This window comes from Polistes canadensis, unplaced genomic scaffold, assembly GCF_001313835.1.
Source record: "Polistes canadensis isolate GaletaPanama2010 unplaced genomic scaffold, ASM131383v1 scaffold_98, whole genome shotgun sequence".
NCBI classification, from domain to species: Eukaryota; Metazoa; Arthropoda; class Insecta; order Hymenoptera; family Vespidae; genus Polistes; species Polistes canadensis.
The window spans coordinates 515,515-529,342 of record NW_014569645.1 but is presented as its reverse complement, the minus strand read 5'-3'; the positions used below and the strand labels follow the sequence as shown (position 1 = coordinate 529,342).

The 13,828-nt window shown below is 31.2% G+C and overlaps 1 protein-coding gene across 3 annotated transcripts in view; it reads left to right on the top strand.

Annotated features, from left to right (window-relative positions):
• Positions 1 to 2,132: 2,132 nt before the first annotated feature.
• The window catches only part of LOC106787328 (probable serine/threonine-protein kinase DDB_G0282963), a 40,916-nt gene continuing 29,220 nt past the window's right edge, over positions 2,133 to 13,828 (top strand). For 2 of the 3 annotated variants that reach the window (XM_014749604.1, XM_014749602.1), the window contains exons 1-6: positions 2,133 to 2,352; positions 2,813 to 2,873; positions 9,228 to 9,773; positions 9,917 to 10,366; positions 10,457 to 11,997; positions 13,245 to 13,327. In XM_014749604.1, the coding sequence (XP_014605090.1) occupies positions 2,871 to 2,873; positions 9,228 to 9,773; positions 9,917 to 10,366; positions 10,457 to 11,997; positions 13,245 to 13,327 (2,623 nt within the window). In that variant the 5' untranslated portion in view covers positions 2,133 to 2,352; positions 2,813 to 2,870. Of the gene's footprint in view, positions 2,353 to 2,798; positions 2,874 to 9,227; positions 9,774 to 9,916; positions 10,367 to 10,456; positions 11,998 to 13,244; positions 13,328 to 13,828 lie in introns of all 3 variants that reach the window. The other variant, XM_014749603.1, reaches the window with a different exon arrangement.

Genomic DNA, 13,828 nt, shown 5'->3' with positions numbered 1-13,828 from the left:
GCTAAGAAGTATGCGGCAGGTGAGTGCTATGCCTCTGTTAGGTGATTCGCCGAGAGCCACAATTCCTTTGATCGACGCGAAAGAGGACAACGATCTCCACCGGTTTGTTTCATGCGTGTTGTACCACTTTACCAACACCACTTAACAGGAATAATTTTTTTCTCTTTTTAATCGTCAGCGTCATATGTTTTTTTTTTTTATTTTAATACAACTTCAATGAATAATTTTAATTAAAATCAAAAGAAACCGTCTGACCTTATTTGAAGATATTGAATTTTGTATTTGTACGTCTAATCGTTCCTTTTTTTTACTATGTTTTAAATTTTTTTACACGCGTACCATTCGTATAAAGATAAGGTATTGTTGTATTTAAACAAATAGAAAAGAAAAAAAATTCATTTGTTGATTTTATAGAACTCGTAATAATTAATCTCGATCGTTTAGAATTGTTTGTTAGTAAATTCTTAAAAAGATTTTATTGTCGAGGAAGAAAACGTGCAAGTTATGGCACCGCCTCTCGTTCCACCAACCCAGATCCACGCACGATGCCAATTTACCGTTAAAAGGCGCCTCCAACTTGCAGCCGTTATTTCTCTTCGACGAATAGATCTTTTCTCTCTCTATCTTTCTGGATTTATTTCTTTCTTGTATATATACATCCATTCATCTTTTCTATTTCCGAACGAGACCACATCTTTCGGAAATTCAAATCCGTTCATCCTTCTAATTAAAATCGAAATTATTTTTCTGAAGCCGTTTATTCAAAATTTATTAATAAATAAATGTAGAAGAAAACAATTCATCGTTTTTGTTGTGTAAACAAGTTTACTCCACTTCCATCGATTCACTTCTCACCGATATAGTTAGCAGGTAATCCTGTCAGACGTGTCCGACATACCACCGTCCTGTGTTTCGCAAAACCGCACGTCTCGCAAACCTGGAACGAGAGAATCCGTCCTACTGTCTTGAAAATACCACATTTTCTACACGCATACCTAAATGTTATGTATCTTATTAGGCAGGAATCCTTCATTTGGAAATTGTTTTTTTCTTTCTTTTTTTTTTTTTAAATAAATAATATCCTCATCCATATACGTACCACGCGACCTGACAAATCTTAATCAATGTTAATTAATTGATTAAAAATCTGTACGAGTTCTGTTAGATATTGTTACTATTATTATGAATAAATTCTGTAAAAGTGTTTTCCTTTAAATATAATAATCGTACAGAAATTTTCTATAGAAAATCAATGAAGCTTAGGACTAAACGGAGTACCTTGATAAATTATAAGGAAAGGGGGAAGGTGTGCAAGCTCAAAAGGAAAATTATTAATTATGTTAGTAAAATATGGAATAAAATAGAAATAGAGAGAGAGAGAGAGAGAGAGAGAAAGAGAGAGAGAGAGAGAGAGAGAGAAGGAGGGGGAGAGGAAGAGAGAAAAATAGTTCACAATCGATAGAATAAATAATTCATATTTTTATCAATAGAGAAAAAGAATCATGAAATGTATGGCAAATCTTTTGTGAACCGATCAATAATTATACAAATACTCTTAATACGAATAGAATATAAATATCATATATTAAATATATTAGATTAATATTATTATTTTACGTAACTATATAAATTTCTATAGAAAATCAATGACCAATTACGATTATATACGCTTCAAACTGTAAAGGAATACGTAGAATGGGCTAAGAAAAGACAAGGTTATTTCTAAAAGAGAATAGAAGAAAAAGGGTAAGGGTTGGTTCGAATGAAGAATTACTAACAAATAATATGTAAGAGAGTAATTAATCTGATAATTATTTAAACAAATACATATATATAAACGTGTATCGTGTATTGGCAAAATCCGACAAAAAAATTGATAAAATATATTAAATATTTAAATTCAGAAATATCTCTCTACAAAATATATAAAATAATTTACAAATAAATCTATTCAAAAGTGAACATTAGACATAAATCTATCATAAATTAATAAATACATATACATATATATGAAGAGAGAGAGAGAGAGAAGACGAGGTGAATTAAATTTAAGATAAATTACTTTTAGGATTACCATTTTGAGATGATAAAAAAATAGAATTATTAAAAAAAAAAAAGAGAATAAAGAGGGAGAAAAAAAGATGGGTGTTTATAATCAAAGGGGAGAGATCCGTTGTGTGTGGTGTGTTGTGCGGCATGAAGAAGAAGAAAGTCAAGCGATTCTTGAGAGCTCGGCAGTCCGGCACGACGCGTTGTCCCGAATGCACGTCGAACCATCGATTTCCGCGTGTTCGAGGCCACGTGATTGGTTAACCAACACAACAGGGAACCCAACAGTATACTTGGAGAACGGTACACACAACTCTTCTCTCCTCTTTTTATTCCTTATCTCTCTTTCTCTTTTTCTTTCTCTTCAAATATTCACAATTTTTACGTTTTAACAAGGTAAACAAAAAAAAATTACAAACGTCTGAGAATATAATTTATTAACGTATGGTTGGTTTATTCGTTTTTAAATCGATTCGATTAAAGAATATTCTCAGTTTGATTTACGTTTAACTTTTTTATTTATTTTATTTTTTTCATCTTCTTTTTCTTTCTATTTTTTTATTGATTATCTTTTATGATTTTTTCGATAGATAATTTATTGTACACTGAATTTTTTGATTTATTTATTACAATCGTTTTATTTCTATTCGAATGAAGTAATAAGAATGAGAAGAGAGAGAGAGAGAGAGAGAGAGAGAGAGAGAAAAAAAAAGAGAAGTATATGATTTGATTTTGATTGATAACACAAGTGATATAATATCAGGATCAAGGAAAAGGTGAATAATATTCTTCTATTCATTGGATCGAGGATTAACGAATGAATGGTAAGTTAATCTATGAAATTATTATTGTTTATTAGTATAAAATGTTTTTTCAAGTGATTTTTGATACGATTGTAACAAACCCCATTGATTTTCTATATGTATTTATATATTTATATATAGAATTAACTTTCTAATTTAACAAGCATAAATTACGATCATTATTACGATACTTTTTGTTCTCTTAAAGTTCTCATTTATATTCGCAATTTTATGTACTGTAAATCCTAATTTATATTCTAATGATTGAAATAAGATCTATTAATGTAATCGATCTACTATCAATCACTACTCTCTCTCTCTTTCTCTTTTACTCTCTTTGTTTTTATTTTATAAATTACCTTTTCTTTTCTAATTACTTCTCAGAATATTTAATTCACTCAGAATATGTATTCATATTTTTAGAAAATCATCCTAGTTCATTAAACATTCACAATTTGCATAAAAATCAAACAAATTATTATACGCAATTTACTTTTACGTATTATAAATTCATATCTAAATTTTAATTAACATAAAGAAACATTTATCAAAGTTATTAATCTCTAATTATCGCGAGTGTTTTAATAAAATTTTTTTTCGGAATATTTATCAAAAACAATTCTTCTCATACATTCACTTACTCGCGCACAAATACACTGTTTTTAATTAACAATCATAGAAATCATTTATCTTTTTCATTTATTAATCCAAATTTAAAAATAATTTCAACTTGAAAATATTATAGATTCTAATCGAACAGATCAGATCTACCAATCATTGTAACACTCTCTTTTCGTTTTAGATTTGTTTTTCTTGTTTATTTTCTTCTTTCCCACGAGGTAAAAACTTTGTCGAAAGTGTCTAAACTTTCCAATACGTTCTTCTTTCATCGTCCTTCGTCGAGGAAAGATATTTTCGAGTTATTCGAAGGATTATACTTGGAAAGTGAAAGGTCTTGGTCCATGGGAGGCATCGAGTATTTCTATATACACATACACGCACACAAATATACATGCGTGTGACTTCTCTTGATCGTAAAATCTGGAGAAGTTGTTCTTGCTTACCTCAAGAAATTATTAAACAAATTATTATTCTTTTTTTTGTTTTTTTAATTAAAATCAACGATATAAATTATCGAAATCATCGATTCATTTTTCTCTAAACAATTCTAAAACTATTCAAACGATATGTGTATGTGTTTATGCACACGTGTATGTATGTGTTTATATAGAAAGATTTGACACGTGAGTTCTTACAGTTGGTATCTGCCATTACGCATTAATAGATCCTACGTAGAGTTTAATCCTCTTAAGGAATGATGTTAGAAGGTTCGACCTATGGCTTCTTTGAAACTTTTTTTCAATCCATTGAGAATTGTTTGATATACGTTTTTTTACAATATTAATAAAATAAATGAATTCAATCTGTAGAATGATCGATTCCAATATCATGAAGATCTATTTATTGTCAAATATTTGATTGATATTATTTGTTCAATCATTTTCTATTCTCTTATTTTTTATTTATTTATATTATTTTACAATATTAAAATTAATAATAAAACAATATAATAAGTTTGATCATAGATCACCCCACGTGATACAATAAATTGTAATATATTTTCATATTGAAATATATACAACTTCAGGATAGTTTGATTATATGTGAAAACAATTGGATTGGGATCATTTTATACAATTAATTTCAATAATTTTGTTAATATGAAAGACAATCATTTTCTTTTGACACGAATAAGATAAGTATTAAAAACTTATTTTGAAGAAATTAGGATGAAAAAAAAATTAGCATTAACATTAGGATAGTTACACTACCGTTAACCAACACACACGTATACTTTCGTTTAGATTTTGTTCACTATATACGGTATTTTATACGCGTTTACGTATGAATAGGAAATCACCGAATGAAAACCAGTCTTCCAATAGGAATCTAAACGATCCTGTTAGTATTGAATGCCATTACGAATTACAAAAAGTTGAAATATAAAAACTAATCGATTAAATTTCTCTAACGAATTCGCGTATGAAAAATAAAATAAGTTTCTTAATCATTTTTTACGTATAAATATATATATATATAAAAATACGTTTCCCGTATAACGTTATATGGAAACTAAAAGAAAAAAGAATTATTTTCATTTAACACAAAACAAAAACCAAACCAGAATAAATAATATTTCGTAATATAATTAATAACGTTAAATTACATTAGATTTTATGCTTTTCTTCTTCTTCTTCTTCTTCTTTCTGTTTCATATCTTTTTATAAAATATATTCGAGTTTGGTTAAAAGTAAATACTAAAGGTATTTTGACCTCCCGCATGGATAATTATTCTCGATCGCGTGAAAGTCGTCGAGCCGAGAGAACCAAGGAACCCATCTATGTAATTTATCCTATCTATATACATACATACATATATATGTACACATATACCTATATCGAGTTGAGTAGGAAGCCACCGTTAGAAGAGAAAAAAAGAAAGAAAGAGAAAGAAAGAGATCGTTATGAACACCGGTTACGGGCTATGTTTGCCGATTAACGTCCAGGAACAACCTTCAGGAAGATCGAGGAAGTTGACCACTATACTTGTTAACTTTACTCTCTTCATCTATCAACACTTATGTTAAAAAAACTTTAAACTATACGTTTATTTGTTCGTTCGTTCGTTCGATGGTTAATTCGATAGACACGAGTAACGGGAATTTGCTGTTTATTATTCCAATATTTTCATATTATTATATAATATTACAATTAAATATAAAACAATATAGTTATTTTGTGCACAAATCACCCACATGGGGTAAATACAAAGTTAAACTTCAATTAATCACGTATCTTATTTTTACATTCATTAAAAGTAAAATAACAATCTAATATTACAATTAGAAATTATGAAATATCAGTATGGTAGAAAATTAATTGATTGTCGAAAAAATAATGATGATTATTATTATAATAAAAATAATGAAGAAATTCATTTCATAAGTGTCTTATTTAAAATATGAATAATTTGGAAATATAATAATTGTTAAATAAAAATGTGCATTTATTATTATCGTTAGATATGTAGGATGTGATATAAAAGTAGGAATTTCATGCAAAGTAATCGAGGACGAGTTAATACTCGTCGTAGAATTGAAATAATGAATGAAATACGCCTCCAAAAGCTACAGACCGTGTCGGAGAGCATTCGTTGCATAAACCAACGAACGCATTGTGTTAACGTTCGCTTATGGTTGGGAACAGTGACGGATTGTGCACGTTAAAGGGCCCAGGTGCAAACATATTCTAAAGTTTATCTTTAAATAATCAACTGTGTTTGTGATATTGAATTATAATTTTTATCTCGGAAGAAGTATAAAAAAAGGTTTGAGAAAAAGATATGTGAATTAAAAATTAAACGATTATTTTTATGGGAACCTGAGATTATAAGAGGAGGCATTAAATTGAAGAGACCCAATGTAAACGTCTCGTACGGGCTTGTAAAAATTCCGCCACTTCGTAGGAAATATATTTAGAAAGCTTTCCCCGTTAATTAATACAAATTTACACCTTTTCTAAACTTATGTTCCAAATAAACCTATAATCATTTTATAAAATTCATATTTCAATATAGGAATATATTTGAAATAAAACAATTATTATATAACAATATAAAAAATCTAATAAATTTATAGAAGTTTCTTTAAATAAACATTATTCTTTATCTAAAACTTATGTTACCAAAAACAATAACATTTAATAATTCAAGATGCATTCCATATATGCAAAATTATTACATACGAACAATATTGAATTTTTCAGTATAATCTAATATCTAACGAATAAAGTGAAACTTTAGGTTTTTTTGGATTAGGCGTGTAAAATCGGATAAATCTAGTGCACCACCGATCGGATATTTTCTTTCGCAATATTTTCAGTCTTGCTTCGATACCGAAAGAAGGTAAAAAAAAGAAGACAGAGATAGTATGAGTGTGTGTGTATGTACATGAGAGAGGTATAGAAGTTAAGAGAAACGAGAAATGCGCTGCATTCGGCCCTCGGGCTACGAATTCCGTTAGGCGCACTTGTACGGCTCTTCCTTCTCTCTCTCTTTCTCTCTTTCTCTCTTTTCGCATACTCGGGGAGAATTCTGTCGAATTTTTTTTTATATAAGACTACCAGCTGCCATCTCTTTCTATTTTCTTAAGCATTAAACATTATTCAACATTTTTCTAACAGAGAGAGAGGCACACATTCATACACGTGCATAATTTACACGCGTATGCAATTGTGAATAAAATTTGACTGTTAGAAAAAGATAATGATATGATATTGTTTAATAAATACAAACCAGTTTTATCGATCTTATATACAATTTAATGAAATTTCTTCAACTTTCCAAAAGAGAAGAAACTTTTCCTTATTCTTTCACACAGTTATAAGTACACAGTAACAGAAAATGAATGGTTGTCGTTGAGCACAACCAATGATAAACCAATGAGTATCATGAACTTAAATGATACCGTGAGATTAAAGTAAGAAAGTCAATGTCACAAAAATTCCCACACACATATACTCAGATATATTTCATTTATTTTGTTAAATAATTATAATAGATATTGAAAATGTTTTAGGTATCCTTGTTAACATTCCAGTACTCATAGAAATTGCAATAAATGTAATTAGAATGCATTCTACTAAACGAGTATTCCAACTTCAAAAACATTTTCGAACTATCACGATCCATTTAATTGAACTAACACCCGTTAGGTATTAAATTTATTCTAGATATTTTCGAATACCCTGTATATATTTATATATATATATATATTAGCATGCATATAAGAAAGTGTTGGCAAAATGTTTCAATTGGAAAATTTCTCAGGTGAAAATATGTTCTAAGCATCAACGAAAGATTCACCTAAACGTATATGACCGTGAAAAAAGGAATGATCATCATCAGCTGATTGCAGCTGCACGAGACAAGAAGATTGACCCTGGGTCAATCCATACTTTCTACTTCTCACATTTTCTTCTCAGATCATAGGTGATATTCCTTCTCCCATTGGTGACTTTAAATTCGAAACTAAACATACTTTCACATGAGAACATCTTATTTCTTATATGTACATTGTTTATACCGTAAAATATTCGATAAATCTTTAAAGAAGTTTCTTTTGATTAGAGTGAAAACATGAAAGTTTGAAATAACGTTGTACCGATTCGATTATCAATCAAAATTTAATTGAATGTCGATTCCATATTTGTTAACATTATATAATTATGCAATAGAAATGCACATATTATTTTCTTTTTTTAATAACATCAATCGTATCCGTCATTGCAAATATTTACAATTTGTACTTTTTAGGAAATAAAGTTATTAACGAAGTAATTTTATGTAGAATGCTTAGACGCGAGGAAAGTGCAAGCGAGGTGTAGATTAGAATCAGAAAGGGAGGAGAATAAATGTACTAGGAAGGAACAGGTGTAAAACTAGATCATAGAGTTTCATTGTTTATTATGTAAATGATGTAAACGAGGGAAGTGTGTGACTTCGTTGTTTTATTCATTTACGAAATATTTATATAAGGTGATCGGGATGTTTGAAAGGATTTATATTACGTTATTAATAGCATTCCTTTTGTTTTAATTACAAATTCGCAAAATAAAATAGAAATAATAATAAAAATCACGCGTTTTCGCAAAACATTATTATAAAAATATTATTATTAAAAATGAATTCGCGCAACTAATCAACTTTCTAAATTTCCAAATCAACATTGCACCTTGCATAATTAACCTAAAAAAGAAAACAAAAGGAAAGAATATCAAAAGAAGGAATCGAAATGTATTCTCGAAACACAGGATGATGAGAAAATTTCCTTCCCCGATCGAATCGCGATCACGATCACGATCACGAATACACAATCATGATCGAAAGTTAACGAACGATCTTCTATGGTTAAGTTAAAGTACTTAAGAAATCGTAACTCGTATTTACGATAGTGGATTTACATAGCACGCGATGCCGTCGTAATTATTACGTTGTAAAACAGTCAGTCCCACGTTTTCTTTACTTCCGATTAGTATAATACCTACGTTTTACATATACAGAGTGTCCCAAACTTAAGAAATAAAAAAAAACTCATATTCGTAATAAACGAAACTATGTTACTGACCCAACCATGTAATACCTACTTACCTAAACCCAAATTGATCATCGTAAACTAATTTATTTCGATCACAATTTATGTTAATTCAATACAACGAAAGAATTTTTATGACAAACCCGTAAGACGTTTACCTGTGTCACGTACTTGTAAAAATGTAGTTTAACACTTTAGAATATATACTTCATTTGTATTTCAGGGAGTGGCCAGCATTCCGGATCACAAGGATCATCGTACGATTGATGATAATGATAATGATAATGATAATTATGGTAATAACGAATGGAAGATATTAAGGTCAATCAAAGAAAGAATGGAAGTTGGCAAGAGTTCTGTTAAAGAGGATTTTGTGACGGTGGTTACGGTTGGTAATCAAGCAACCAATGAAAACTTTGTTACGGTACTTTCGATTGGTACTGTTAAAAAGGATGATGATATTCCTACGACACCTCCATCGTCAAAACCCTCATCTTCGACACCTAATACACAACAAACTACAGCCCCGTCTTCAACGCCAACTACAGCAACAACAACAAAATTGGTTAATGGGGTGGTTGAAGCACATCTCGAAGAAGAAGTTGAAGTATACAGGCTTCCTGGTGAAAGACTTGGCTTCGGATTGAAATTCGAGGGTGGTAATAAGACGTCGGAACGCGTTAGAAGATTGTTTGTACAAAGTTGTGCCGAACAGAGCCCTGCCAGTAGGGCCAAGTGTTCTTGGGGTTCATTGGGAGAGGGTGACGAGGTAAAAATTACAAATATTTTCAAACGTTTGATATCGAAATGATCTGTAGATCACTTGTTAATCATTTCGAAGGATTAATCGTCGATTGTTTGCAATTGGAATTAAAAATAATATTTCAACAAATGTTTCGTATTCGTTTGCAGGTATTGTCCATCGACGGTGTACCAGTGACACACATGACTCGCTTGGATTGCGTGCGGAGGTTGAAGGAATCCCAATTGGTGATCAGGTTGATGGTTAGATGTCGAGGTGCACTCAGACCGGAAGTAGTTAGTGCCGAGAGAAAGGCGGCAGCGGCAGCAGCAGCTGCTGCGGCTGCTGCCAGTGAGAGGAAGAACAAGATACCACCGGAATTACCGTCTTTACCACCACCTCCTTTACCACCGCCAGTACCACCAAGAAAATTAAGACAAACCCGTGGTTCGGCCGACGGGGAAGCTAATCCGAGTCCAATTAAGAAATCATTAAATGGGGGAGTCGTCCTTAATGAAATGAAAAATGTCAATGTGAGTCCTAAGGAATCACCGAAAGGTTCGCCAAAAGATTCAACATCGAAACATCGTTCATCGCCGGATACGGTTAAACCTAAACAGGTATCGATTTAACACCATCCAATTCTCGTACATTTCTATAAATTAACATTAAAAAATAAGCACATTTATGATGAAAATAATATTTTGTAGGAACCACCAGAAGCAATGGTGTACTTGGATGCTAGATCGCAATGTGGTTCGACACAGGGTAGCACGTCGGATGATACAGGAAGTTCATTGTCAACTGTAGTCGACAGATTCTCGAGTTCCGATCGAGTATCAACGATCTCAACAACGTCGACGGGTTCAACAGGATCCGAACAACATAATAATAATAATCAACAACACCACCAACAAATGATAAACTCGTTCGAACAATTGGAACGTGAATTGTCTTCGAGTCATCCACCCAATTACTTGCTACATCGATTGGCTAGTTCGGAGGCGGTAACTCACGTGGAATCGCGTGGGGAAGTTGAAAGGATAACAGCTGTTGTGGCACCTAATACCGTATTAATCGAAGAAACCATAGCACTGCAACCACCATTGAGTTTCCAGGATGCACCATTAAGTTACGGTCACGAGCCGAGACCAGATCTGTTCTACGCGGCTGATTTAGCAGCCGACTCTACGACACATTTCCGACCAATCAAGGACGACGCTGAACTGGTCGAACGAGTTGTCAACGATGATCGAGATGAGGAAGAACGGGAAGAACCTATTCCACGTCCAGCACCACGGGATAAGACACCACCACCTTTACCAGCAAGAAATCACGTCAACAGGATCAACGTTAACCAACAACAGCAGCAGCAGCAGCAGCAGCAACAACAAAGACAAGCCAATAACGAGGCTTCTACTGAAAACCATGAAATTAAAGATAGGCCCGATTTACCTCTCTTGCCACCTAAACCATTACCGCGGAAAGATGTCAAAGCTAGAAGAAAAAGACCACCACCTCCTCCACCACCGCCACCAGCACAACCACCAACAGTACCAAGAAGGGAACTCGTTTGCCCGACTATTTCCGAACCCAAACAACAAATCCTAGAGGAATCTGTCGAATCCTCTTCTTTCGAATCCGATCAAATGAACTTGGACGAGTTTGATCCTCATCATCAAGGTACCAATAAAGTATTAGAAATAATTGAGCTTAGAAAAGCTAAAGCATTGTCTCCCAAAAAGGAAATTGTTCAAATTCAAGAACCCGTTATCAAGATCATCGATGATAATGATCGTTTAAATGATTCTGATGTTGTAACTTCTGTCGTTGTTGATTCGAATGAAATCAAATTGAATGAGGATGACGATGAAAACGACAACGACGAGGATGATTCTTCCTCTTCCTACAAAGATGCCATTTCGTTGAAAAGAAGTGACACCATACTAAGCGAGAATTCAACTTACCGTGAAAGCGAAGACGACGAAACTTATAAATCTTTGGATGAAGTCAACGATGATCTCAGAAATACTAATGTCAATCGTATTCTATCCGATGATAATGATAGAGAAATCCTTCAGAATGTTGACAATGCTGTTGTTGTTCATCATAATGACAATGATGATGATGATGATGATGATGATGATGATGATAGTACTGATGATAGCGACGATGGTGATTACTATTGGCAATCTAATCTTGCTACAATCGGTGAGGAAGAGGAAACTAATTCTTTGGAATATGTTTCTGTGTAAGTGGTTTTGTCTTATTCTTATATTGTCATTTATCTTAAATATTATATTGTATAGATAGGATTAAGATAATATTTCTTTTGAAATTATTTTAAGAATTATTATTTTGGAAATTAGGTTTTGATTTAGATAACGAACGATTTCGTATCCCCCCATTTTTGTTTCATTATTGTATTTTACTGATTATGGGATTATATATTTTGATTCTTTTTATTTTGAAAATCACACCAGTGATTTTATCGAATGACTACATTATTAATTTCTAATCCTAACCATTAGAATGAACGTTTCAATATTATGTTTATTAATAGAAAGAAAACGCGAGTAAAATTTATAATGATTGCTCATAAAATATGCGATCGAATCAACACGTCTGACTCATGCATTTGATCTATGACTAATCAGCTATTTCTAACGACGTTAAACTTATGAAAAATGCAGGAATAAATATAAAAAAAAAGCAAGGAAAATTAATGCAACGTAAACAGACAATTAGAATAAATGCAAAATCTAATCAACACGTTGATCATCTATCAGATAAATTATTTCCAAAAATTGTATTTTTAAACAAAAACGAAATGGTTAGAACATAGTGAAAGCAACGTAGGCAAATAAATAATTTGAGAAACTAGTGATTACACGAAATTCTTTTTTCTAATCCATTTTCTAATGTCGTCATATTTGGTTTGAAAATAGGATAAAAATGGTTGAATTTTCAATAAAATAGAAAACATAGAAAATCAGGGAATGGTTCAACAAGCCTCGTGATAGATCTTATTAACGTTCGCCACGAACGTAAAAGCTTGTTGCTTTTAAAGGACAAGTTGCGGTTTATGTGGAAAGTGTTTTTAGGCTACTTAGATTGCATAAAAACAGACATAACATACGGATTCACTATCGAAAAATGCTTTCACGTTTTATTACCTACATCCAATTCGGTTCTATCCCATAAACGTAGTCTAAAAAATTATTAAATTTACACAAAAAAAAAAAACAGAAGGAAAATAATGATCCAAATTATAATGGTCCTCAAATTATTACGAAATCGTTCTTAATTATTTTAATATTAAAATAATGAAATATAAAGTAATCGTAAAAAATAATTACACTTAACAATTTCATACGATATATATTTATTTATAAAATAATTAGCTTTTCTTTTTTTCATGTCTCATAGTTTATTTCTATTCTTTTTCTTTTTGTATACGCGAGTACATGTAATAATTATTTTTTCTTATTTGTTCAGAGAGAAAAAAATAGATGAAGAGGATAAAGAGAACAAGGACACAAGGAAATCGAACGAGATCAAGATGGTTGACCTCGAAAACGGTAAGTAAGAATTCTAATCATTTTCTAAGTATAACTATCTATCTGCTATAATCTCGGTCGTGTGTTTTAACGATTATAAAGGTCACTTGTTTTATTAAATATCGATGTCAACGTGACGAAAATAAAATAGATTAGAAAATTCGATTCGATCGAACATTACAAATCTTTATAGATTAGATTTGATTTAATGGATATTTTATCTTTATTACGAACTAATCCAGATTATTATTATTAATAATAATAAATCAAGAAAAAGAATAATAATAATAATAATGTGATTAAAAATAAACCGATACATTTAAATTTTAAATTTGCATGCATTGATCTCAAAATTGGCACGAATTTTCGGTATGGTTGGATCTAACAATTCATATACCAATTTATAAATAAATTGAATACAAATGCATTGTGATATACAAATCAGTAGAACAATATTAAAGAGAAAAATCACGTGAAAATAAATTTAGATTCTAAATAAAAATATTTTTGTAAAATGTCTTC